This window comes from Pogoniulus pusillus, chromosome 5 (assembly GCF_015220805.1).
Source record: "Pogoniulus pusillus isolate bPogPus1 chromosome 5, bPogPus1.pri, whole genome shotgun sequence".
In the NCBI taxonomy this organism is placed as follows: Eukaryota; Metazoa; Chordata; class Aves; order Piciformes; family Lybiidae; genus Pogoniulus; species Pogoniulus pusillus.
Window position 1 is genome coordinate 31213337 of NC_087268.1, and position 24602 is coordinate 31237938.

At 41.5% G+C, this 24602-nt stretch overlaps 1 protein-coding gene across 3 annotated transcripts in view; it reads left to right on the forward strand.

Annotated features, from left to right (window-relative positions):
* Positions 1-5014: 5014 nt before the first annotated feature.
* GRTP1 (growth hormone regulated TBC protein 1) overlaps positions 5015-24602 on the forward strand; it is a 40134-nt gene continuing 20546 nt past the window's right edge. Inside the window, exons 1-4 of one of the 3 annotated variants that reach the window (XM_064143696.1) lie at positions 5015-5179; positions 7025-7176; positions 13593-13751; positions 20516-20640. In XM_064143696.1, coding sequence (XP_063999766.1) covers positions 5142-5179; positions 7025-7176; positions 13593-13751; positions 20516-20640 — 474 coding nt within the window. In that variant the 5' untranslated portion in view covers positions 5015-5141. Of the gene's footprint in view, positions 5180-5553; positions 5657-7024; positions 7177-12538; positions 12559-13592; positions 13752-20515; positions 20641-24602 lie in introns of those variants that run through there. The other 2 variants (XM_064143697.1, XM_064143698.1) reach the window with 2 other exon arrangements.

Here is a 24602-nt window from a genome sequence, read left to right on the forward strand (position 1 = left end):
GTTCTGAAATTCAATGACTGCTGTTGGGACAGTTGATGTGAACCAGGCCTGCAGACTACAATTACATAAGGACGATGCAATTTTCTGGGACAAAAATATGGAGCAAGTTCAGCATTTCATTACCTATCCAGATCCTCAATCCATATGTAGGCAAAGGCTGATTACAGTTGGTGTGTAGCTGTTTGTAACAGGAACCAAAGATGTCTGGATATGATGGTGGCATCCCTTAACCTCGTTAGTTGAATGAGTTGCTTATTCCTTGAACACATTCTGCCTAGGTTAGAATTGCTGTTCTAAAAACGTAGATACATATGCACACACACTTCTTACTGGGCATTTCTATGCTGTCTAATCTGCTAAATCTGAACTATTTTCCCTAAGTATGGAGCAGCAGATTTTTTTCAGGTCATGAGAAAGTGTCTCAAGCCAAATGGATGTAGAGCTCCAACAAAGCAGAATGTGCTTGTGTGGCATAGTTTACTAAGCACAGACACAAAGATGAGTGTCTGGGTGACAAATCACACAACCTTAGAGAACCCACTTATGCTGTGGAAGTGCCACCACTTTCTTGGGATACTGCAACACCTAGTCCCCAGCAAGAATTGCCTTTTTATGTCTCTTTTTCAGTGCTGTTGGATTCCAATTTCTAAACAGATCCTAACAACCATTTTGTGAATGGTTAGAGTTGTTTTCAAACTTACAGTCTGGATCTGAAAAAGTAGAGCTTCTAACTTTGCTGAGAATGGAGTTTTTCTCATTGGTGTTTCTCAATGAAAAGACTCACCCATGCTGTCTTAAAAATAGTAGATGCATGAAGGCTGAGAGAAATGGAGTTGTTCATCCTGGAAAAGTCTCTGGGGAGACCTTATTGTGGCCTTCCACTACCTGAAGGGCACCTACAGGGAAGCTGGGGAGGGTTGGTTTACAAAGTCCTGTGGCAGTAGGATGAAGTGCAATGGTTTTGAACAAGTGCATGATAGATTTAGACCACACACTAGGAAGAAGCTCCTTATTATGAGGGTAGTGGAACACTGAAACAGGCTGTCCAAGAAGGTGGTGGAGGCCCCATATTTGGTGACATTCAGGGTCAGGTTTTATGGGTCTCTGAGCAACCCAAACTAGTTGGACTACATGAACATTAAATGTGCCTTCCAATCCACTGCATTCCATGATTTTATGATTACATCCACACACATCTTCTGTATCCACACACACTTCATCCATTTCTTGGTCCTATTGAGCTTTGCTTCCTCTTCACAATTTATTTTCTTTGGCTTCCCTGCAGCCAGCAAAAATAACCTTGGGCAAGAAAACTGACACACTGATGACATACAAAATAATAAAGATATTTATTCCATCACTGGGCAGGTAAAGAATCCTACAGCCCCCTTGGGCAGCTGAGGAAATACTTGCAGGCACAAATATTATCAAAGGCTTTCTCCTCATCCTCCTTCCCTAGCTCTGGCCTAGAAGTAACAATGGCCTTGGGGTGGTACGTGAGGAGCTGGACCACATTTTAGCACTGTTGATACATCAAGCGTGTGTGGTGTGGTACATATTTCACAGCTTTGGGAAGAATAAAACCACCCCAGACTAATTCCTGGTGAGGCTGAAAATTTTGCTGGTACCATTATTTAACAACAAGTGCTCTACTAATACACATGGGGAAGCCTTGGTCACTAAATACAGGGTGTAAGACAAGCAAAGTTATGAATGCCTCAGCCTGTGAAACACTTGTCCACTGTTTTCATCTGCATTTGCAGGGAACATATCTAGAGGCCTATACTCAAAGGGAGCTGGAGTTGTTTAGCCTGGAGAAGAGGAGGCGCAGGGGTGACCTCATTGCTGTCTACAACTACCTGAAGGGAGGTTGTAGCCAGGTGGGGGGTGGCCTCTTCTCCCAGGCAACCAGCAATAGAACAAGGGGACACAGTCTCAAGTTGTGCTGGGGTAGGTATAGGCTGGATGTTAGGAGGAAGTTCTTGCCAGAGAGAGTGATTGGCATTGGAATGGGCTGCCCAGGGAGGTGGTGGAGGCACCGTCCCTGGAGGTGTTCAAGAAAAGACTGAATGAGGCACATAATGCCATGGTCTAGTTGACTGGATAGGGCTGGGTGCTAGGTTGGCCTGGATGATCTTGGAGGTCTCTTCCAACCTGGTTGATTCTATGATTCTATGATGAAATCACTCTTTTAAGGACTGGTAGCAGTGGGATGGGAATTTCTGTGAAACGTTCTCCACAAGGTAAAAACATTGGGATAAGGTTCTGATGCAAAAAGGGGGAGAAATGTTATACAAGTTACATGTGCCAGGTAGTGTGGGTACTAAGGCTGTGAGCTTCACTGGTCTGAATGTGACCTAAGGCTGCTCTGCATTCTGCCACTGCCACCAACTCCTTCAGAAGGATCGAAAGTAAATAGTATCCTTTTCTGCTGATGACAGCACCAAGCAAATGCAGTTTTCAGATCTGAGGATTTATGTATTAGTTTCTTTGAATGCCTTTAAAAGCACCATGATATAATCTGCCCAGAAGAGAGCAGCATTGATACCCTGTGAAGGACAGCCAAGGTATTATCTATTGCCAGACAGCAGGCTGGTTCATATTATCAGCCACAATAGGGAGATCCAACTACTGCACTGAAATCTAGGGATTATTTCTATTAATTAGTTAACATTCTACGTAACTTCCTTAACAAGAGTTGTGTGAAATTTGTTAATAGGAGCCTCTGTATGAAGCAGACACAAACCTGAGTGAATCACAGAGTTGTTATTCTTGTGTTAGAGCAACAGAAATGGTATATAACATTTTGAGGCTTTCTAGCAGCAAAAAAGTACTGCGGTATACACAAGGCAACCCTTGATGCACCGCAGATGTACACTTAATTAATCTCAGAAGCAATCTGCTGTTTGCAGGGAACTTTTGACAGATGCATTTTAAAAGGAACAAACATCAAAGAACTTGGCTTTCTCAGATGAAGTATAACCCTGATACCAAACAAGCCTGCAGCTTCAGGATTCAGGCGGGAAGGGAGTATTCTGCCTAACTGAGACTTCCTTCTTCTCTTCCATGGGACAGTATTGCCTCCTATTCACAGCTCTGCCAAGGATTTTCTATGCGACTTTGACCAAATCACTGGGGCAGAGCTGTTTGCAGAGCATGTCTCTGCCTATGCTCTGCCAAGGCAACGCTGGCAGGATGTCAAAGCACAGGCTTGGCACAGGCACCGGCTGGCTCTACCCGGGCTGGTTTGTAATCAGGTTCCAGTCCTGCCAGTACCCAAGAGCGTTTGTGATGCCACACAGTAATTTGAGTGGGACCAGCTTCCCTCAGGAGAAGCCTTATTACGCCTGCTGAAGCAAAGAATTTTCCCTCCCTCCCCCCCCCCCAAAAAAAAAGAAATAAACTATGTTTTGCTGAACAATCAAGAACTTTCACAGCCCTGTGATAGCAGTTTAATCAATCACAGAATCACAGAATCAAGTATGAATCTCTCTCTCTTCTCCCTCCTCCCCTCCCACCCCCCCCGCACTTGGAGCTGAACTACTTCCACATTTCTGTGTGGGTGATTGCATTTGATCCTGCAAAGAGGTGGTAGCTTCCTCGAGGAGTCTGCTGGGAGGGAACAACTGTTGATCTCCCTCGTGAAATCCCATCTGTTGTCTTCAGCAACTCGCTGGCTGAACAAGATAACATTTCTGATGGTAGCTGTAATTTTCCAAGTATTTTACTGGGTGGAAAGGCAGAACTTGATTAAAAAAAAAAAAAACAAAACAAAAAAAAAGACAAGCAGGGGTATAATTTCTCTCTCTCTCCCTCTCTCTCTTATGTTAAGCAGTGTGTGACCTTATTGCTGTCTACAGCTACCTGAAGGGTGGTTGTGGCCAGGAGGAGGTTGCTCTCTTCTCTCAGGTGGCCAGCACCAGAACGAGAGGACACAGCCTCAGGCTGCGCCAGGGGAGATTTAGGCTGGAGGTGAGGAGAAAGTTCTTCACTGAGAGAGTCATTGGGCACTGGAATGGGCTGCCGGGGGAGGTGGTGGAGTCGCCGTCCCTGGAGCTGTTCAAGGCAAGGTTGGACGTGGCACTTGGTGCCATGGTCTAGCCTTGAGCTCTGTGGTAAAGGGTTGGACTTGATGATCTGTGAGGTCTCTTCCAACCCTGATGATACTGTGATACTGTGTGATACAAATTAAGCTTCTGGCAGTCGGATAGAATCATAGAATACCAGAGTGGAATGGATCTCTTAGCAAAAGCATGGCAGGGCAGAGTGGCTTTGGATTTTGCTCAACGCCTCTGAAGAAGAGCAATGCACTGATGTTAGAGGTGGATTCTGGAAATGGGGAAGCCTTTTTCGGTATAATTTGGGGTATTACTACTCCACATTCTGGACTTGTCGTTTACAATTTTGGACTGGATGATCTTGGAGGTCTCTTCCAACCTGGTTGATTCTATGATTCTGATATTGATATTTAAATGATTGTTAACTTATGGTGGAAAATTAGCAGAAGACAAAGTTGTTAAAATTTCCATGTAACAATGACTCGAACGGATTATTTTGGGAAGTGAAATGGAGGAGCGTGAAGATTTAAGGGGAAATAGCCTGAAGTAACCAAGAGAATTTAAACCCCTTCTAGTTGGTTGTGAGGAAGTTATTTCGGTCAGAAGGGCCAGACCTCCAGCCGCTCCCATCCGGTTACAGAGACGTTTTCCTCGTTCTGAGACGTTTTGATGTTTGTCCCAGGTGCGACACAAATGTGCAATACACAAACTAGTATCAGAATCAGATCAGCATCCATTTGACTGCCGAGGCGCCCGCCCCCCCGGTCCCTCTGAGGCCTCTCTGAGCACTCCCCCGTCAGGCGGCTCCCAGCGGAGTGGGGGCCGCGCAGGTGAGGCGGCTTCGCGGCAGAGGCAAGGTCGCCTCGCCGCCGCCTGGCCCCGCGGGCACGGGGCAGCCCTGCCTGCCGCCCGGCGCCGAGCAGGGGAGGCGGGACCTGGCGGCCGTCCCCGCCCCTCGGAGGGCGGCAGGAGAGTTGAACTTACGAGCTGCTCCGTATGGGGCCTCGGCTGCGGTGCTACTCGGCGTGAGGATCACCCACTCCCGCGGCCCCAGGCTCCGCGCTCCCCGCCGAGGGGAGGCCGATGGAGAGGCGAGAGGATGGGCGGGACTGGGCGTACAGGTAGGGCTGCCGGCGGCGGTGCAGGGCCCGAGAGCGTGTGGCGAGCCTGGTCTGAGGCGGGCGCCTGGCAACGGCCCCCGGTGGGTCCGGCGTGCCCGCCCCCGTTCTGAGACCGGCAACCACCTCCTTCCCACTCCCCCCTGGGCTCTCCCGGAGCGGGGGTGGTGTGGGAGGCGATGACGCTTAGAAATGCCGCTTTTACAACTTTCCTGTGAATCGGTAGCACGCTGCCTGCGGGAGGGAGGGAGGGAAGGAAGGAGAGAGAGCTGGGAGCAGGAGCGGTGGTTCTCAGCGGGAGTTTGGCTTTTATTTGGTAGGCGCTTAAAATAGCCTTTTCTTCTGCTGGTAGCGTGCCGAGAAACTCTACGGGCCGGGGCAGAGAGGAGCTGTAGTGGAGAGTGAATGTGGGGCCGTTTAAACGGGGGAGACCAAGATGTTCCTCCCAGGGCGCTTTGAGTTACGAGGGGGCGGTGGCAGGTAAGGGTTTCCCGCTGGGGGCCAGCGGGAAACGGCTGAGAGAGGTCCGGGGGACGCGGGGCTGGAGGCCTTCTCTCCGAAGGGAAGCCCCAGCGCAAACCCGCGACCGAGGAGTCTGTGAACATAAAGGGCACCTAGGAGTAATGATAAGCTTCACTGCCTCGGAGGCAGGTTAGGGACGGTAACTTCCTTAAACCCGTATTTCCTGGCTGTTTTCCCTTTCTGCCTCAGCGATGGAGCACGAAATTAGTCTTTACTGCCTAGATAGTCGCAGACGTACATCTGAGATGTGTGCATGGAGCTGTTGGGATTTTTTTGGAGCGTTTTCACGTTCTGTCTTCGTAAAAATCTGTGTTGGGAGTTTCAGTGTTAGATTTGTGTTGGATTTGAAGAGTATGTGACTAGAAAGGCGACTCTTCAAATTGGTAACACAGATTTGTGGTCTGATTATTAAAATATTCCTCTTGTGATTCATGCTTTACTACCCATGATGAACCCACGAGCTGGTTTACTCAAGGCTGCGCCGCTCCATGGGCAAGTTCTCTCTCCATGAATGAAATGCATAGTGGCTTTGAAAGTTAAGCCTTGATGTCTATTTTGCTAACTTTTATGCATGGACAGACCCTTCAGCCTGTTTAAGTTCTACAAAGTCTGTGAGTGTTCTGTACTCAGTTGACAGATAGTAGAGCATCCTGGGAAGTTACCATAAATCTCGTTTAGCAAGGTGAGTTGATACGTCAAGCTAAAACAGAATCAAGCTTGCAGTTCTGAAACTCCATCGGTGGTGTGTTGCCCTAGATAATATGCTGAAAACTTGTTAAAGATTGGCACAAGGATCAGCGGTGTTAGCTTCCCTCCTCCCCTCCCCAAACCAATGAAGATAATTTCAGAAATTCAGAAGTTACCCCTTTGAAAAGTAATATCTGGAATTTCTTATAATTATTGTCAGTTTCCCATGCAGAGCTGTGTGAAAAACGAGTGCAGGCTATATTTGAGGAGATACCTTCATGCTTTTCAGCTGTTTGTCTGTATTGTGGAGAAAAATAACTCTCAGACTTTTGTGTGCTCGTAATTTGGGTCAGTTTTGTATGCAGTGAAGCCTTTGATCTGAAAACACCTTGCTTCCAAAAGTAGTGAAGTCTGTAAAACTGACTGAACAGTACGTATTTGAATTCATTTTCTTTAAACAGTTTCAAAGTGCCAAATGGAGTGTAACAGTTTGTGTAAAGTTTGGGAGGGAGGTGTTTTGAGCTGCTTTTAGAAATAGCAGCTGGAAGTGATCTCAAGCATACTTGCATTGTTTGGTTTCTTTTTTTCAGATGTGGGTATGTAGAAACATTTATGAAATAGCTTGTTTTTATTTTGTAGGGTTGATCCATATGGGTTTGAAAGGCCAGAAGACTTTGATTATGCATCCTATGAAGCATTCTTTTCTAGATATCTTGTGGTACTTACAAGAAGAGCAATAAAATGGTCCAAGCTCCTAAAAGGAAAAAACAGTATACAGAAGACTTTAAAAGGTAAGCTGCATGTGCCTTTGTAGGTAAAGGTGCATTATGTAAGAACCAATATAAGTTGTGTTAAATTGGTTTGTGTTTTTGAGTATTAACTTTGTCCTCAAAGGAAAAAGAGTAGTATAAACAGCAATGATACATAAGCAAGTATGCTGTTTTTAGTAGGATCATTGATCTGATTTAAAGCTTACAAAGAAGTAATCTTTCTTTAGCATAAGCTATAGTATCCTACTACATCTGTAACCCAAAGATTATGGCCACTGGCTCTTCAGGATGCCGTTTGATTTATTGTACTCTGTTCCGTGCTCTCTTTAGAAAGATGAGATTATATATAATGTTCTCTATTGAACCCCAGGGATTAGGATTTTTGGCCTCTCACTTGCTCTCTCTCTGGTGTTTTTTTTAGATCATTGAGATTTTTCTGTCTCTCCATATGCTTCTCTTGCACCTTACAGCCAAAAAGGTGTGTGCTAAGGACTGGTACTAAATGCCTTACAAAGTGAAACAAGTAAAATTAAAGCAGAACCTAATGCAACACTAGATAAAATGCTAATGGTTGCTTCAGAAAGTGGTAAAACCTCTAGTAATGTTTTGTTTTGCAAAAGAGATATGGAGAAATAAAGGGAGTAAGTCAAAAGGTGGCAAGGAATCCTGTGAAACAGAAGATTAGGGAGTTTTTCTACCACTCTTTCTCTGGGTTATTTTTCTGTGTAAGCATCTAAAGTTTTCACTTTTCAGCTTACTCTCTCTTGGGAGTCTTTTAAAACTAGACAGAGTATGTTACGGAAAATATGAGTAAAACTGAGCAAGCATTGACTGACATAGCTGAATATTTTGAAGTGTGCTTCAGGTGCAGGCTTTGGCTTCTAACTCTGGTGGTTTTGTTGAGTTTGTGGTCCTTTGTTTTGTTTGGTTTTCCTTGACACAAAGAATAGGATAACTAGTGAGAAATTTGAAGTGTAACAGTGTATTTGATGTCCAGATATCCATTTTGAGGCTGAGGAATCCCAGAAAATGCAAGCTTAAGCTATACCTTCTAGATCATATGCCACAAAGCAGGAAGTAGCTACTTCTTTACATTTGGAAGAAAAAGAGTAGCTTTTGTTTACTGTGTCAAGTTTGAATATAGCTATGACTTTGTGGTTCTTTAAATGAGGAGAATCTGTAGAATTTAGTCTTCTAGTTGTTGTGGAAAAATAATCTCAAGGTTTGATTCTTCTTCTTCTCTCAAAATGTTGAACTGTGATAGTGGCAGCATTTAGCAGTTTCTATGAGTTCGTTACATTCATCTTCTCATGTGCTTCCTGTTCCAGCATTTTAGACATAGAATGCTACTGTGATACAAACACTGAAAATGCCACTGGTCAAAACTTTGACCGTGTCTTTCAACTTGTCCACCAGGCTTCAGAACTGTTATGCTGCCCCACTATCCATGTAATGGCAGTAACCATTAGCATGGTTTTAACCATCTTTAACAAGCTACTCTTTGTGAAAAATGGGGAAATTATGAGTCCCCTGAGTGGACATGGAAAATGACTCTTGACTGTAGCAAGCCCTTGTGGGCTGGTGCATCAACTTTGAATCACTAACTTTTGCTAAAGGTACTTAGATTCACAGAATCAACCAGGTTGGAAGAGACCTCCAAGATCATCCAGGCCAACCTAGCACCCAGCCCTATCCAGTCAACTAGACCATGGCACCAAGTGCCTCATCCAAACTTTTCTTGAACACCCTCAGGGATGGTGACTCTACCACCTCCCTGGGCAGCCCATTCCAATGGCAAATCACTCTCTCTGTGAAGATTTGTAGGCTATGCATTCGTGTAGATATATGTAATATTAAAGAGGGTGACTGAAATAAATCATGTTTAGGAAATGTTGTCTGAGTGTAAATTCCAAGTTGTTACAATAAGCCTCCTACATTATCCTCAATTGATACCTCAGAGAAGAAGAGCAACAGGTTGCCCTCTACAATCACTGGTATTAAAATACTTCTCTTCTTATATCAGTATTAAGATGATGTCTGTGACGTATACACTTAGAATTGTGCAAGCAGTTGTTTAGGTGTGAGCTTTATTCTGCAAGATGAGCCTACGTGATTTCTTACAGGCAGAAAATCTGCCTGATGATGCACTTACTTTTCCTTCTCCAAGACCTGACTTCATTGCTCTGAGGCTTTTCTCAGGAGCTACTGGTTCTGATTAACATCTCATTCACAAGTTAGCCATAAACTAGAAATGAGAAGAGTATTTAATTTTCCTCTTCATCCCAAACACAAGAGCTGTGTCTGTGAACCTGTGTCTTTGAGTTGTACTGTGGCCTTTTCAAAATGTCTCCTGCTGTGAATAGATGTGAGTGAGACGTTGTACGTGTAGCTCTCAGTAGCTCCACACCCATTTATCTTTACACATAATGAAGCTCATAATTCCTGTCCAAGGGAACAGGAAGAAGTGATGAGTTATATTAATTTTCCAGTATGGAAATGTGATACGTTCACATGCTGCTGTTTGCCTCACATCCAGGTGGTATGCATATATATAATTCTGTCCTACTGTAAAGAAAAACAATTAGACTATGTTTTAATAACAGTAATTAAGCAGTGTATCCTGTTGTTCTGGATTACAGCCTTCCAGCAGGGTAGGTCATGGGAATTTTGGATGACAGTTCTTTTTGCTCTTCTCTAGTCTCTTCCATTTTGTTTTTCACCCTCTATTCTTGTTATCTTCACCTTTTCCTTTACAGGTGTGGATTTTCAGTGTTCAGACACTTGCCTCCTCTCTTCTACTACTGAGTTTCTCTGTTCCATCTGGTCTAGTGGAAGGTGCCTCTGCCTGTGGTGGAGGGTTGGAACTAGATGATCTTTAAAGTCCTTTTGAACCCATACCATTCAGTGATACTGTATGATTCAGCTGCCATCTTTATGTATTGTTTATATGCAGGCAACAAACTGACATAATTGCCCAAAGTAGTTTGATGGTGACCAAAAAAGCCTGCTACATAACGTGGCTGTATGTGGATTTGTCAAAACTGACCTGTAGCAGAAGGTGCTTTCAAGTCTTTGAGGCTAAATACCGTGAAAGTAATGGTACTAAATACTGGTCGTAACAAGAGGAATTCTGTCCCAGTCCAGAGTTTTGGCAAAGAAAGGAGCATTTTAGAAAGTCAGTTTTCATGTTTGATTGTCACTTGAGCATTGACAGCACAGATCTGCTTTGTTTTTATGATGTGCTCATAAAACTTTGACTTCTTTGTTGCATGCTCTTTTCAGCTCTTTGTAGTTTTCCCTCTAGAATCCAAGTTGCTCTCCTCAGCATTCAACAGTAATTGTTAGTAACTGAAAAAGTAAGTAAAAAACACAAGTCCTACTCAAAATCACACTCTTCTAGTATATAAGTTATTTTTTTCTTTTTAAATGAGTTTTTTCCTACATAAACAAAGTCAATGTTGTAGAATGACACAATGTTGATAGGGAGGAAAATGCAGATACAACTTTATCTAGAAGCAAAACCCTCCGAAATTCTAATACTCTACCATTAGTCAGGGACAGACAAATTTAGAGTGATTTACTTTATTTTAAAATCTTGTTACTGTAAGTAGTGCAGAGCATTGGAAAATGCTATTTTCTGCATATTTTTTCTGTCAAAATTATTTTGAGTATTTATCAGCACTTCTAGGCTACTACCCTGTGATGTAGCTTTTTTTTTTCTTGTAACAAGGAAAACACATTAAGAAAATGTGACTCTAAGCCTGCAGAAAGGAAGAAACTTTTTACCATAAGGCTGGTGAAACAATGGCACAGTTTGCCCAGAGAGGTGATGGATTCTCCATCCCTGGAAACATTCAAGGTCACGTTATATGAACGACCTGATCTAGCTGAAGTTGTCCCTACTCACTGAGGGGAGCTTCGACTAGATATCTAGAAGTCCCTTCCAACCTAAAAGCGTCCATGGTTCTGTGAAGCTGTCATTGGGTCTCGGATGTAATGGAATTTTTAAGACTACTCCATGTTAACTTAGAAATTGATGTTTCATATTCTTTTAATGAACAGAGGAAAAAACTTCACATAAAGGTGTTTTTTACTGCATACGATTTAAAACTTACACTGTGTTGTGTACCCTGTAGTCGTCCTGGGCGTGACTTTGCATGTGGTTACTCAGGACTTGCCAGTATTCAGTAGTGTTACATTTAAGATCAAGCCCTTGGTTTATGTCTGGAGTTGAATGTATTATTTGAGACACATACACAGTCCAGCTTGATCTGTGAAAGCTTTTGAAGTGTTATAGTGGGAGGATATGGTGTGGACTGTTGTGGACATTCCTTTGGATGATGTGGAAGTGGGTCTATAAATAACAATAAATATGTGTTTATATAAAATAGTACAAATTTATGTAATATGACAATGTACATATATTAAAAGCAAACAAACCACAAACTCAAAAAACAGCAAACAACCAAAACAATAAATTGCAATTGTCCTTATTTTCAGAACTACTTTGTTGCTTTTATGTGCTAGATTGCAGATCCTGGCCAGTGTGCTAGTGGTATGAGGAAGAAAAGCATGATTCAGAGGGCTTTTCCATTCTTCAGGTAGTTGGGGAGCAGGGGTTAGGTAGTCATTTGGGGCAGCATAAGCCTCTAGCTGTCTATTACCATGAGAGTGATGACACTGAGGAATGAGTGTATGCTGTGCTGCAGGGCTGCTTTCCCCTTGTGCTGGTGTCAAAAGCATGTCCCTGCTTCTCTTGTATTTAATGCATATTGATGGATGTGGATGTTGGCTATGCTTTTACAATTGACAGTTGTTCCAGAAAAAAAAAAAAAACACCATTGGAACTGTATGTTAGAATGGGATAATCTAGTCATTTAGCCAATAAATTTCCTACTAGAGACATTCACAGGCTCATCCGAACATTTATTCTTGTTAACCAAAATACGACTGATTCATTGTACTCACTCCTACGTTTGCTGTGTCCATCTACAGAATGAGCATTAGAGTTCAAAGTCTCATAAAAAAGACAAAATGGGGATTATTAAACAACCATGGAAACAGCTAAGACATTTTCAGTCTGTTTAAAAGAAGGCTGTAGTTAAATTTACAGCTAAAACAGTAGAGACTGTAGTATGTAGTGTAAATCCTCATCAAAAAGTACTCTGAGGACCAGGTGTTTACTGCAGACAGGGGTGTTTCTTTGAGAGAAAGTATCAGACTGTTAAGTGCATGAATTGCCTGTTCTAGATGCATGGATCTCTCTGTGGACACTGTGAAAGCAGCCTTGACTCCTAAAGGACAGGCACCTGCAATTAGCTGGAATGTATTCAGGAGATAGCTGGCTGAGTTGGTGTAAAACTCCCTGTTACAGATCTCTGTGATTGGATAAAACCAGATTAGGTAACAGTATTTTGTATATGTCTGTGTGTGTACAGAATAACAATCTCTACTCTCAGTTGCATCCTATGGAGTTTGGGAAGGAGAAGCTGATGCAATCTCATTCATTCAGTAAGAAAAATCTGGTTTCTGTATTGGTTTTTTCTCTCTGGGAAAAGCAGAAGGATCTCAAATATTCATTTGTCTTTTTGGGTCAGAAGGGATAATGTTCATTTAGGATTGTGTACCATTAAGGAGCATTTGCTCCTTATTAGCATTTTTTCATACCATCCCCAGGAGGAAGCTGTCATTAGCCTGATGCTTCCTCCTGCGATCTTGCATCCTAGTATTTACACTGAATCATCTGCTTCAAAAAAACCACAAAGCACACCCTAGTGATGAATATGATGAAGGAGATAAGAGCTACTTTAGATTTAAAAAGACTTTCTCAGTTATTCTAGGAGAAATCATCTGCTGCTCACTCATATCTCCAGTTCTTCCAGAGACTGATTTTAGACAGTAGCCAAGTGTTTCATATTTCTCAGTTGTGGCTATGATTTCAGTGGTTAGGTGTTAAGATGAAACCCTAGGGTTATCTTAGCATGGTCATTTATGCCAGAGCATAACCAAGCAAATGAAAGGGCTATCATCACAGGGGCCACTGGTAATGAAGGGGGGGAAATGGGGGGAGTGGAAAGTCACTGCTTGTCAGCATGAAAAAGCCCAAAGATGAAGGGAAAATTTACTGTTCTTGATTCAGATAGGAGGGAAGAAGAGGAAATGATTGAAAATTCTAACTGGGGAATAAGGAGGGAGGAAAACTTGTCTGGGCATCTGTGTAAGCAGTCTGAGTGGCAAGAATTTAGGAGCTGGTCTAAAATATACTGTGTAGCTGAGAAGCAAATGCTTATCCTAAATAGCATACAGAAAGCATAGTCATGTCAAAAATTTTCCTTTGACTTACTAACTTTCTGTTACTTATTTCCAAGAGAAAAATACAGCCAATTTTTTTGTTTGTTTTTAAATGTATAAACAACCCCAAATGTCTTGTTTTGCAGTGAAAAGATACATCAGGAAAGGTATCCCCAGTGAACATCGTGCATTGGTCTGGATGATTGTGAGTGGGGCTCAAGCTAACATGGAACAAAACCCTGGATATTACCACAGACTGCTTGAAGGAGAGAAGAATGACAAACTGGTTGAAGCAATCAAAACAGGTTATTGTCTTAATAACACTGTTTATCCATCCTATGGCCTTAAATGTTAGAGATCAAATTATGTCATGGAAAACTTACATTTTTGTAGTTGTGGTTTAAGTGCCTAATTAACATGTAAATTAGATTAGCCATAAGCTCTTTAACAGCACAGATATTTCTAGGTTCATCATGGAGTCAAAAGTATTAAGGAAGATTAAAAATTATTCGTGAAGGAACAGAGACCAAACTAGAAAACATTATTGTGTCATTTCCTAAGTGATTGAAGAGTTACAGCTTTACTATGACACCTGCCTTTGGGTCTGTTTCTCCTTACTTCTGTCTTAGTAGGATACTGGAAGTGCAGCAGAGATGGTTAAAGATATGGTATAGTGCTCATATGAGGCAGGTAAAGTATGCTAGAATTTCAGCTTGAGGGAAAGAAAAGCACTGAGGAAAAGCTACTGACAGAGCTTTATGAATTATAAATGGTGTGGAGAGGGTGAATGGGGGGCAATTGTCATTTGTTTCTTGTAACATAAGAACCAAGGATACTGAATGAAGTTTGCCATGCCGCAGGTTTAGAAGAGGATATTGCTGATTGTGACACTTGTTACTGGAGGCTGTTGCTAAGGCCAGAAGTATGAATTGGTTTAAAAGCAGATTTGACAAACTGAGGGGTGGGGAAACCCACCTGATGTGCTAAACAGTAAAAGTAAATCCCTGAAAGAAGCTTGTGGGAGGAGAAATACCTCTCTTCTACTAATCCAGTTACATATGTGCTGTCTGTGAATACTGGTCAGTGGCTAGTATTGGTGACAGAATATTAGACTGAATGTTTAAAAGAGGCAGTAGGGGAGGACAAGCAAGTGAAGTTTGAAGTGTTGAGGATATTTTGTAGAATGGAAGATGCTGTCTTTTTCCTCTTGAAAAAGCCAGATACTTAAAACTGAGGCTTTATGGGCTTCTGGTGAAGTTGGATAACCATCTGAGTACTTTTTTTGTGTATGATGAGTTTCTCATTTGCCTCTCCCTGCAGCAGCACTGTGGGCTGTTGGGACTACACACCTTAGTAAGGCATTTTGGAGCATAAACTTTTATGTTCCTACAAATATGAAGGCTAGCCAAAAATCTTTGAGCTCAAAAGTAAAACCAGCAGAGCTCTAACTGTGAATACAAAGGGAAGCTACTAAGATGACTTTCCAAAACCAATCCCCAGTTGGGATATAATTGCTGCAAGAGGGAGTTGCAAACAATTTATTTTCCAGTACTAAGCAATGAAATTAATGGTCATGTGACAGTAGGTGGTTTTTCAGACAGTTATATCATGAAATAAAAAATATTTCTGTGTGGGAGGAAAAACAGTGGAAGAAGATAAGGATAATTCTATAATTCTGTGATCTGTTTGTGAATTACAGAGGAAATAAAGATTTAGGAGAGCTACTGCATTGATTGAAAAACTGCAGAAGAGAAACTAACAAGTGAGGGAATAGATATAAAGAAAAATGGGCTGAAGGGTTTTACTGAAGGGGAAAAAAAACCTAAAAAGAGCCCCTTGGACTCTAGAATGATAAATCTTCCTTCAGAAAGAGAGGAAAACATCTGAACATCTGAGGGGTGGAAAGAGCAAAGTACTTAAGGTGAATGGAAGCTTTGTTTAATAAACTTAGTGCTTCTGTGGATGAGTGGGCTTTAGCTGAGGACTGTTCTAGTGTGAATTGTTGTCTGACGCTCTGTTTCTGTTGTTTTTCCATCGTCGTTGGTTTTAACAGTAAACTAAAGTAAAACATGGAATCTTGCTGCTGCTCACTTTTTCTGTCTGCAGTTTCCAAAATTTTCAGGCAACTGCATTGTAAAGTTTTTTTTTTTATCCCAGAACAATGCTGTGGTTTTAAAATAAAAGAACAGCAGCATGCTTTTTTTTTTCCCTTTAGGGAGAGAGGGTCAGGACAAGGTCAACCAAAGACTTTATTTCAAATTCAGACGTGTAAGACACAACATGTCCTGTTTCTTTTTCAAACAATCTTCATGGATGTTTGGAACTTATTTTTGGTATTGATATTACTGGAATATAATCGATTTTTAAAGTGCAGGTGAAACACTCAGAGTATTGCGCTAACCTTCAAAGAAAAACCCTGTCTTTTTAGCATTTTTGGCCTTTAATTTGCTGGGTTTTTTTAACTGATGGGCTTTATTGCTGATTGGGACATACATTTGTTGTTCTTTTTAAAGAGACATGTAGGACAGAGAAGGCCTCTTACTCTAAACATAAGAGCTTAAAGAATGCAGGTCTCTACATTTTGATGGAAGTTCTCATGCTTTAGTTTGCATACGCATTTAGAAGGACATGCATTCCTGCTGAGCTTTGTTCATGCCCTATTATAGTAAAGTTTAGTAAGACAAATGTTGACAGGATAAAAAGTGGCTGTCCTCATGCAAAGGCTATGTGCTGGTTACAAAAAGGCTAGGGTGCAAGTTGACATAGCTGCTTCTCAGTAAGCCCACTTAGGCAAAGCCATTGAGTTTCATGAAGATTAACAACGTATGTGTCTGCACATGCAGCTAATATCCAAATTTCCACTCCCATATTTCATGAGGAGGAGTTGCAGGTGCTGTGAAACCCAGGAGCTGATACTTTGGTCAGTTCTCTGAGCCTGTGCTGCACTGTGTGACTGCTGGAATAAGGATCTGACAGCATGGATTGGATAGTAGTTGCAGAGCCTTAGTTTAGTTTACGGTGAGTTCAGGAAAATAATTCTAACAATAGCTATTTCCACTTCACAGGAGACAGAGAGTATTTGCTATCAAAGCACTAAGAAACTCCTCTGAATGATATTAAACTATTAGTGAGGGTTGAGAATTTTCACATGAGTTGAGGGCATCTATCCATGCAAGAGCAAGGAGAACAGCTCTGGCCCAGCATGTCTGGCTTTCTGTAAGGCAAGCCATATCATGACATATCCAAATGGTTACATTGTCTCTTCTATCTACCAGAACAGCTAAAGGAACAATTGGAAAAATAAAGTGTGTAGTGATACCTCCTCAGAATGTTTTTCCTGGTCTACAGTTATCTGTGATTTGGGGAGTTCCTGAGTCATATGTGATATGTTTGTGATTTCCACCCCCCATCTGGTGTTAGCTGAATAAAAACCCAAACATTTGGTTGCTTCTTTTTCATGTCATTTACCTTCCTCATGATTTTGCAGATTTATGCTGTCATAAGCATCTCCTTTCAATCTAAGGCACTCTGGTGCGCCTTGGTTTGTACTATGAGTGGTAGCCATTTCTTACTTTTAATCTTTCTTGTTGCTGTTCTTTTCTGCTGTTTCTCCAATTCTGATATCACTTTTTGGAAGATGAAGGGGACTGGAATTTGTGGGTGCTTCTCAGACTTATACGGTGACATTATTGTTCCTTTGTTGGAAATCCTAACTGTTTGATTTCTTGATTGCTGCAAACTATTGAACTGTTACTATGTGCTGGAAAGGTTTGGGACTGTGTTTGAGTGCGAGTTTCTCTGGCTTTAGTTGATAGCAAATTTGGCCTTAACTTAAACCGAAAACAAACAAAAACCCCTAGTAAACCCAATGAAACAAAAATCCCACAACTAAACCCCAAACAAAAACAAAACAAGCAAAAACCCACAAACTGCCACCAACAACAAAAAAACTCACAAAACCTCAAACAAACCAAAAGCCCCTAAATGTCCAAAACAACTTCCAGTTCCAGATGTTGCAGAGAAAAGCTTGAAGATCAGAATGTTAGGGGTTGGAAGAGACCTCCAGTGATCAAGTCTGACCCCCCCTGCTAAACTAGTATCACCTAAGGCAGGCCACATAAGAATGCATCCAGACGGGTTTTGAAAGCCTCCAGAGAAGGAGTCTCCATAACCTGTCTGGGCCTGTTCCAGTACTCGCTGTTAAAGAAAATGTCTCCATGTGTTGAACTGGAACCTCCTGTGTTCTAGCTTGGACCTGTTGTTCCTTGTCCTACCCCTGGGCACCGCCAAAAAGAGTGTAGCAACTTCATCTTGGCACCCACCCCATGGATATAGATGTTGATCCTCTCTTAGGTTTCTCTTTTCAAAATAGCCTCACTTCTCTCTATCTTTCTTCATAGGAGAGATGTTCAAGTCCTGCAGTCATCCTTGTGGCCCTCCATTGGACTCTCTCCAGCAAATCCCTGTCTCTCTTAAATAGAGAAGCCCAAAACTGGACACAGTATTCTAGGTGTGGTCTCTCCAGGACACAGTAGAGGGGGAGGAGACCTCCCCAGACCTGCTGGATGCACTTCTCTTTATACATCCCAGGATGCCATTGGCCCTGTTGTGCACAAGGGCACATTCCTGTCCCATGAATAACTTGCTGTCCACTAGGATTTCAAGGTCTTTCTCCATGTAGCTGCTTTCTAGCAGGATGACCCCCAGTTTGTATTGGTACCTGGTGTTATTCCTCCCCAGATGCAGGGCTTATCCTTACTGAACCTCAAAACATTCACCTTTGCCCAGCTCTTCATCCTGTCCACATCTCGTCAGATAACAAAATGCCCTTTAAATATATTATTTTTACAAGTTATAACTGATGACCTAACCTCTGGAGTCACGTGACTGTAAGTGGAGTAGAGGATGATAGTTCATAAAAATACTTGTATAGTTTACTGGGAATTGTATGGGAGTGGAAAGCACCTGGATATGAAGGTAAAAACAGAAAGGATGAGATATTAAGATGGAGAAGGCTAACTTGTAGGTGCCTGACTTTTGAAGTAAATATGAAAAACACAAGATTGATACAAATGCATTTATTTTCTGGTCTGCACGTTTACATCTCTTTGCTCCAGAAATAGCTTCAACAATTGTGATTCCAGGTACCAAAACAGGTGTCAGTTTTATAAACTGAGACTAAGTGGCTTTCTGCCTGTGTTTGTATTACTGAATTAGAGGTAGAAATACTGCAGACCTATGCAAGGGAAGAAACAAGCCAATGGCCTTGAGATTGCTGCTCAGAGATAAACCAACAGGAAAGGAAAGCTGTTGCTTCTTTTTCTGAATTTAATGCAATGGTGTAGCTGGTCTTATATCTGTGGCTTTCTTCCCAGCCCTATGCTTCTATATCAGCAAATTCGAGCTGATTCTCTCAACTTCAGACCTTCCTCAGGTTGTGAAATTACTCAAATTGAACTTCTCTTTAGTCTCTGCTCTGTATGTGATGGACTTTCTGTACTCCATTCTCATCCTTGTTCTGTGTAGCTGAAGGGAAGAACCATAACTGAAATGTCAGCAATAACTTTTTCTGTAGCATCCAGCATATTCTTTAAGGAGCAACAGATTCTGATTGTGCAAATACTATCTTGCTCTTCCTACCAAGAGGAAATAAACATAGTTATCCTTTAACTGGCTGTTGTTCAAGTCCTTTCAAATATTATCCTTTTCCTTCTGTTTTTCTTTCCAGTCATATGAGAGGTAAAGTGAAATATTTCCCTGCCCTTCCATTTCTGTAAATGATTTGTTCACTTTAAAAGGAAGAAATAGTGACTAGTGTGATAACTTTTTAATGCTTATTACATCCATTACACTACTCGTGAATTTTGGGAAGCTTTCTTCCTTCAGTTGTTTACAGCTCAAATTTGTGTCAAAGCTGTAACAGACTTCCTTTATGCAGGAAAAGGCTGATAGGAGGTGATAATTCATAGAACATAGATATCAGCACAGTAGTGCTGTTACTGTATTTTTTTTCAACTTTAACCCATTTTTTTGCTGCTGTTATATTTAACCAGAACAACTGTTTGTGTTTTATAAGCAAGCCTTGGTTATTGAAAATATTAAAAGTGATTTTTGAATAGGATTTTTCTCTACAACTTAGACATCTAAAAATCAGATGCACAAGTCTGGACTAGTGACCTTGGGTTCCCTCGTTATAAAGTGAAGCAGGCTAAAAAATAACTTTACCTTTTTCTTTACAACAACTAAAGGGAGTTTTGGGTGACTAGCTCAAACTTGCATGTCTGATTGTTAAGCCTTTGTGAAGGGAGATGAGTCCTGCTATTTGTGTTTGAAACATCAGTAATTACATAGGCCTTACTTGGTTTAGGGCTGTGCTTGAATCATGTAGGATGTGTTCTGCTGCTTGAATTTAAAAAAAAAAATTAAAAAGAATAAACCAAACAAAACCAAAAAGCCAGAACAAAATACTCCCTCTCTTGATAATCTTGGACCAGTGAAGAAACAAGTTCTCTCATGGCTGCATTATAAAGCAACTTAAAAAAACTTTTAAAGGGTTATTTTAAGCGGAAGTCACCAGGTGCAGGAACAGGACTCCTTTTTCATCTGCTTGCAACTGTTTGGTAGAGTTTATTCAGTTCACTGAATAAATCAATTGAAAGCTCATTTGATTTGCGATGAGAATATACTTTCCTGGAGGCACAACTGAATTCATGCCACCTGGCTAGATAAATTTGGTATGTGTTTTGTCTGTCTGTCTGTATGCCAGGTTTGCTTTCACTTAAGCCTTTGCTGTCAAATGTTGAGAGAGAGTCCAGTCTGCAGCAGAATGTCTTTAGTCCTGCTTGGAATTTATTTCTGTACACTTAATAGGATTAGTCTTTCTAGGAATAGATTATCCTTTTGGCCAAAATGGAGCTAGGGCCATTTCTTAAAATTCACTCACTTAAACAAAAGCTTTGTGAACCATAGTGAAGTTTATTTTTGTGCATCCTAAGAGCTGTATAAGTTTGTTTGGAAAGTGAAGAAAGGAACAGCTCTTAAATTTGGTCTTTTCCCCCTTTTTGTCTAGACATGAACAGAACATTTCCAGACAATGTAAAGTTCCGTAAAAATGCTGATCCCTGTTTGCAGCACCCGCTCTACAACGTGTTGGTAGCGTATGGGCATCACAATAAAGCTGTAGGATATTGCCAGGTATGTAATTACTGGTTTCTCAATAACGCTGCCTTTCACCAAGGGTGATGGTTCTTGTCCCTTTGAACGTGTGTTTTCAGAAGCAGGTCCACAAAGTTTCTGTTCTTAAAATGACCTGGGGTGGGAGGAAATTAATTGCTTCAGGCAAGTTCAAATGTCCTTGTGCGTTTCTCTGTGGCTTTTTTTCTTTCTTTTCTTTTTTTGTAGCTAGCTTAATCGTGTTTCACAGTATCACCAAGGTTGGAAGAGACCTCATAGATCATCAAGTCCAACCCGCTACCACAGAGCTCAAGGCTAGACCATGGCACCAAGTGCCATGTCCAATCCTGCCTTGAACAGCTCCAGGGACGGCGACTCCACCACCTCCCCGGGCAGCCCATTCCAGTAGCCAGTGACTATCTCAGTGAAGAACTTTCTCCTCACCTCGAGCCTAAATTTCCCCTGGCATAGCTTGAGGCTGTGTCCTCTCATTCGAAATGTTCCATCACATGTGGTTCCATATAATTAATTGCTTGGGAGAGAAAGAGAGTTTGCCTTTCCCTCTTCCACCCTCCTGCCCAAGAGTTCTTGGTATCTGTGAGGCATTATGAGATAGCAATTTCCTTGTTTTTCACTGTCACATCTTTCAAAATAGAGAAGGACCAGCATCCATTCAGCATCACATAGTTGGAAAAGTGGTTGCACTTATTTGGTGCTATCTCCCAGTTAGACAGATAAATAGAAAAATTACTTGAAATTTGTCTCAGTTCTACTTAAAATTTCCAGAGACTCAGATAAATTTGATAGAAACAATAACAATTTGTGGAGTGCCCTTCCCTCTTCCTCCTCCTTTCCCAAAAGAAAGGAATTAGAAGTAGAGAGAGAGGAAAGGTAAGCACACCCAAATAAATCAATCTCACTCGATTTGGAAATTATATAAAAAAAGAAAAGTTTAACAATAACTTAAAAGATATCTGAGGTAGAGAAATTACAAAGGATATAGTGAAGGAAAAAATGGCAAATACAAAATGTATAAATACAACTCACTTGTGATGGCTTTGTCTGCCTCGTGGGTGATGGCCACATGGTGAAACAAAGAGAACCCAGGAACAGATGGTAATGGTGGTATGCAGGGAGATGCAGAGAGAGAGTGAAGCAGGAGGTCCCCCTGCTTTTATGGGACAGGAAGGGGGAGTGGGCTAACCATCACCTGGTGGTACTCAGACCCACCCCTGTGGAGTGGTCAAGACCATCTAGGGTCAGGCTAAGGGTTACTCCCCCTGGAGTGTTAACCCTACACAAAATTCAACCTAATATTGTTTAGATGGCAGCTCAGAAAAGCTTCTGTCATCACTGCCAGGTACTGTAGAGTTTTCTGTGGGACGCAAAGAAGATAAAAGTTGATTTATGACAGTCAAGAAGAAAACAGTTATCTTTAAGAATCATAAAGAAGTGGGAACTGCCATGAGTGAGATGTGTTTTCAGATCTGTTAAGTCCTCCTCTCTCTCTCCTCTCCAAGGAGATTTGTGCTAACCTATGCCCTGTGTTAGCTGAGAAAGTTGGTACAGCAAATGCAACTGTTCCAAAGTAAAAAGAATATGAATTGCATTTATTGAAATCTGGAGAGTAGTTAGAGCAACTTAGACTGAAGTCACTAAAAAAAATTGTGTATCTCATGTAGTTCAGTACAAAAATTCTTTGAAGAATGAGAGTAGAAGATTATTTTTATTTTCAGTGTTATGTATTAATTTATAATTTTAGTATTTTGAGAATAACAGAAGAGGTAGAACTATGAATACTCTCTTTCACAAGTGTCAGGCTCATACATAGAGATACTTACACCTATAAACATATGCAACTTCTAAACCATAATATATAGCTTAGGCATACCCAAAATATATGTCAAATCTTTACTAAAAAGTTCTGGTACTGTTTAATGGGCAATCTTTGCATGATAACTTGGTGTTGTGAACACCAGAGATGAAAGAAAATGCCTCAAAAATCTTCATAGAATTATAGAATGCACTGATTTGGAAGGGAACTTTAAAGGTCATCTAGTCCAATCTCCCTGCAATAAACGGGGGCATTCCAAACTAGATCAGGGTGCTCAGAGCCCCATCAAGGCTGAATGTCTCCAGTGATGGGACTCTAACCACCTTCTTGGACAACCTGTTCCAGTGTTCTACTGCTGTCATAGTAAAAAATTTGCCTACTAATGTCCTATCTAAATCTACCCTTCTCTAGCTTAAAACCATTGCCACTCACCCTATTGCTACAAGCTCTTACAAACAATCTCTCCCCAACTTTCATATGGGCCTTCTTCAGCTACTGGAAGGCTGCTACAAGGTCTTACTGTAGCTGCCTTTTCTCCAGGCTGAACAGCCCAAACTCTCCAAGTGTGTCTTCAAAAAAGAGATGCTCCAACTCTGATCCTTTTGTGGTCCACCTCTAGGACCCTCTCCATTGTCTTATGTGGTTTCTTTTCACCTCACAGGATGAATGTTACCTTTTCTAGCTAAATAATTAAAACACAAACCAAAGGTCAGCATCTACTTTACAAGCCATGTTGTAGATCAAGCAGTTTCAGGAAATCCCTTATTCTGCCAGTGAAGCAAGAGAGTTTATTAGAATAGATAGAGTGATACCTGCTCCATGATGAGACCTTGTGAACACTAGAAATGTACAGAAAAGTGGTTTGTGGAGCTTTTACTGACTGAAGGTTGTTCAGGGGGTGTTTTCAAAATTCTAGTGCATTTGTGGTACTTACTGGCATTTCTGTGTCCCACGTAGGAACAAAGCATTAGGCTTTGCATTGTCATTATAACAGAGGTATGGTGTTGCCTGCCGTGATATAACCACAAAAATTTAACATCCTGTAAACACAGGCTCCAGAGCAGAGTTTTGTGCATGCCATGTTAAATGCCAAACAGTCTCTTGTCACTATAAATGCAATTACTAAGTCATCTGTCAGCAGAAGAACAAATAGATGCCTTCCTAAGTAGAAGGCCAAGCACTGTGTTAGGATGCACAAGGCCTGTATAAGCTGTTTGTGTATCAACCACTGTAGTGAAAAGGAAACATTGGAGAAGGTGCAGTGTCCTAACATTTCCATGCTCTGAAAGTGTGTCAGGGCCTTCTGGGAAAGGACAAGTGAGCCAAATCTGCTGAGCACAAGAAATAAGGTCTCGGTTCAGAGAAGACGGTGTAGCTTCCATGGGCTGTGAGGGTTGTTCATTTTGTTGTTATCTGGCTTATAGTCACAGTGCAGGATACCTAGAGACAGTGGTGCTGCCTGTGGCAATAGATTTGCTGGAGAAGTCCAGGTTGGAGGGAGAGAGAACAGGAAAAAGAAATCAAAGGAAGTAGTGAAACCAAAGAAGTCAGTGTAACTAACACCAATCTTCATAGTCTGTAAATATTTGAAGGTAATTTTCTGTTACTTTAGGAAGACTTTATGGAGGCTTACACCTCAGAGGCAGCTTTTGTGTAGTATCATAGTAATAGCTGTCAGCTTGCTTATGATGGAAGAGACATATTTAAAAGATGCTGAAGGAGGCAGACTGCTGTGCATGTGATTTAATAATGTTGCTGTAACCTAGCAGTGCTATGATGATAAAAGAACTTGAGAGAGGTAGTGTGTTTATAGGGAGTACCAGTTTGTGACCTATGTCTTGTGTGCTATACTCCTTTGCCAGTGAGAGTCTGTTACTAACAGTTATGAAAATTGCACAGCTGGAATTTGGCCAGTCAGAACTTCACTACTTTTCACAGAGTTTCTGGCAGCTCTTCCAGTCCCCCACACCTGCAGACATGAGCCTTCTGTTTGCATGTTGAATGGCTCAAGCCATCCTAGCCAGTCATTGACTAGCACGTGGAGCACTGGAGATACTATGGAAGCAAATGATTTGTGTACAATCCTTTGAGTTAAGGAGCAGCAGCTTGTAAAAACTTCATGAGCTGCAACTTCTTGCTAGAGAGTCTA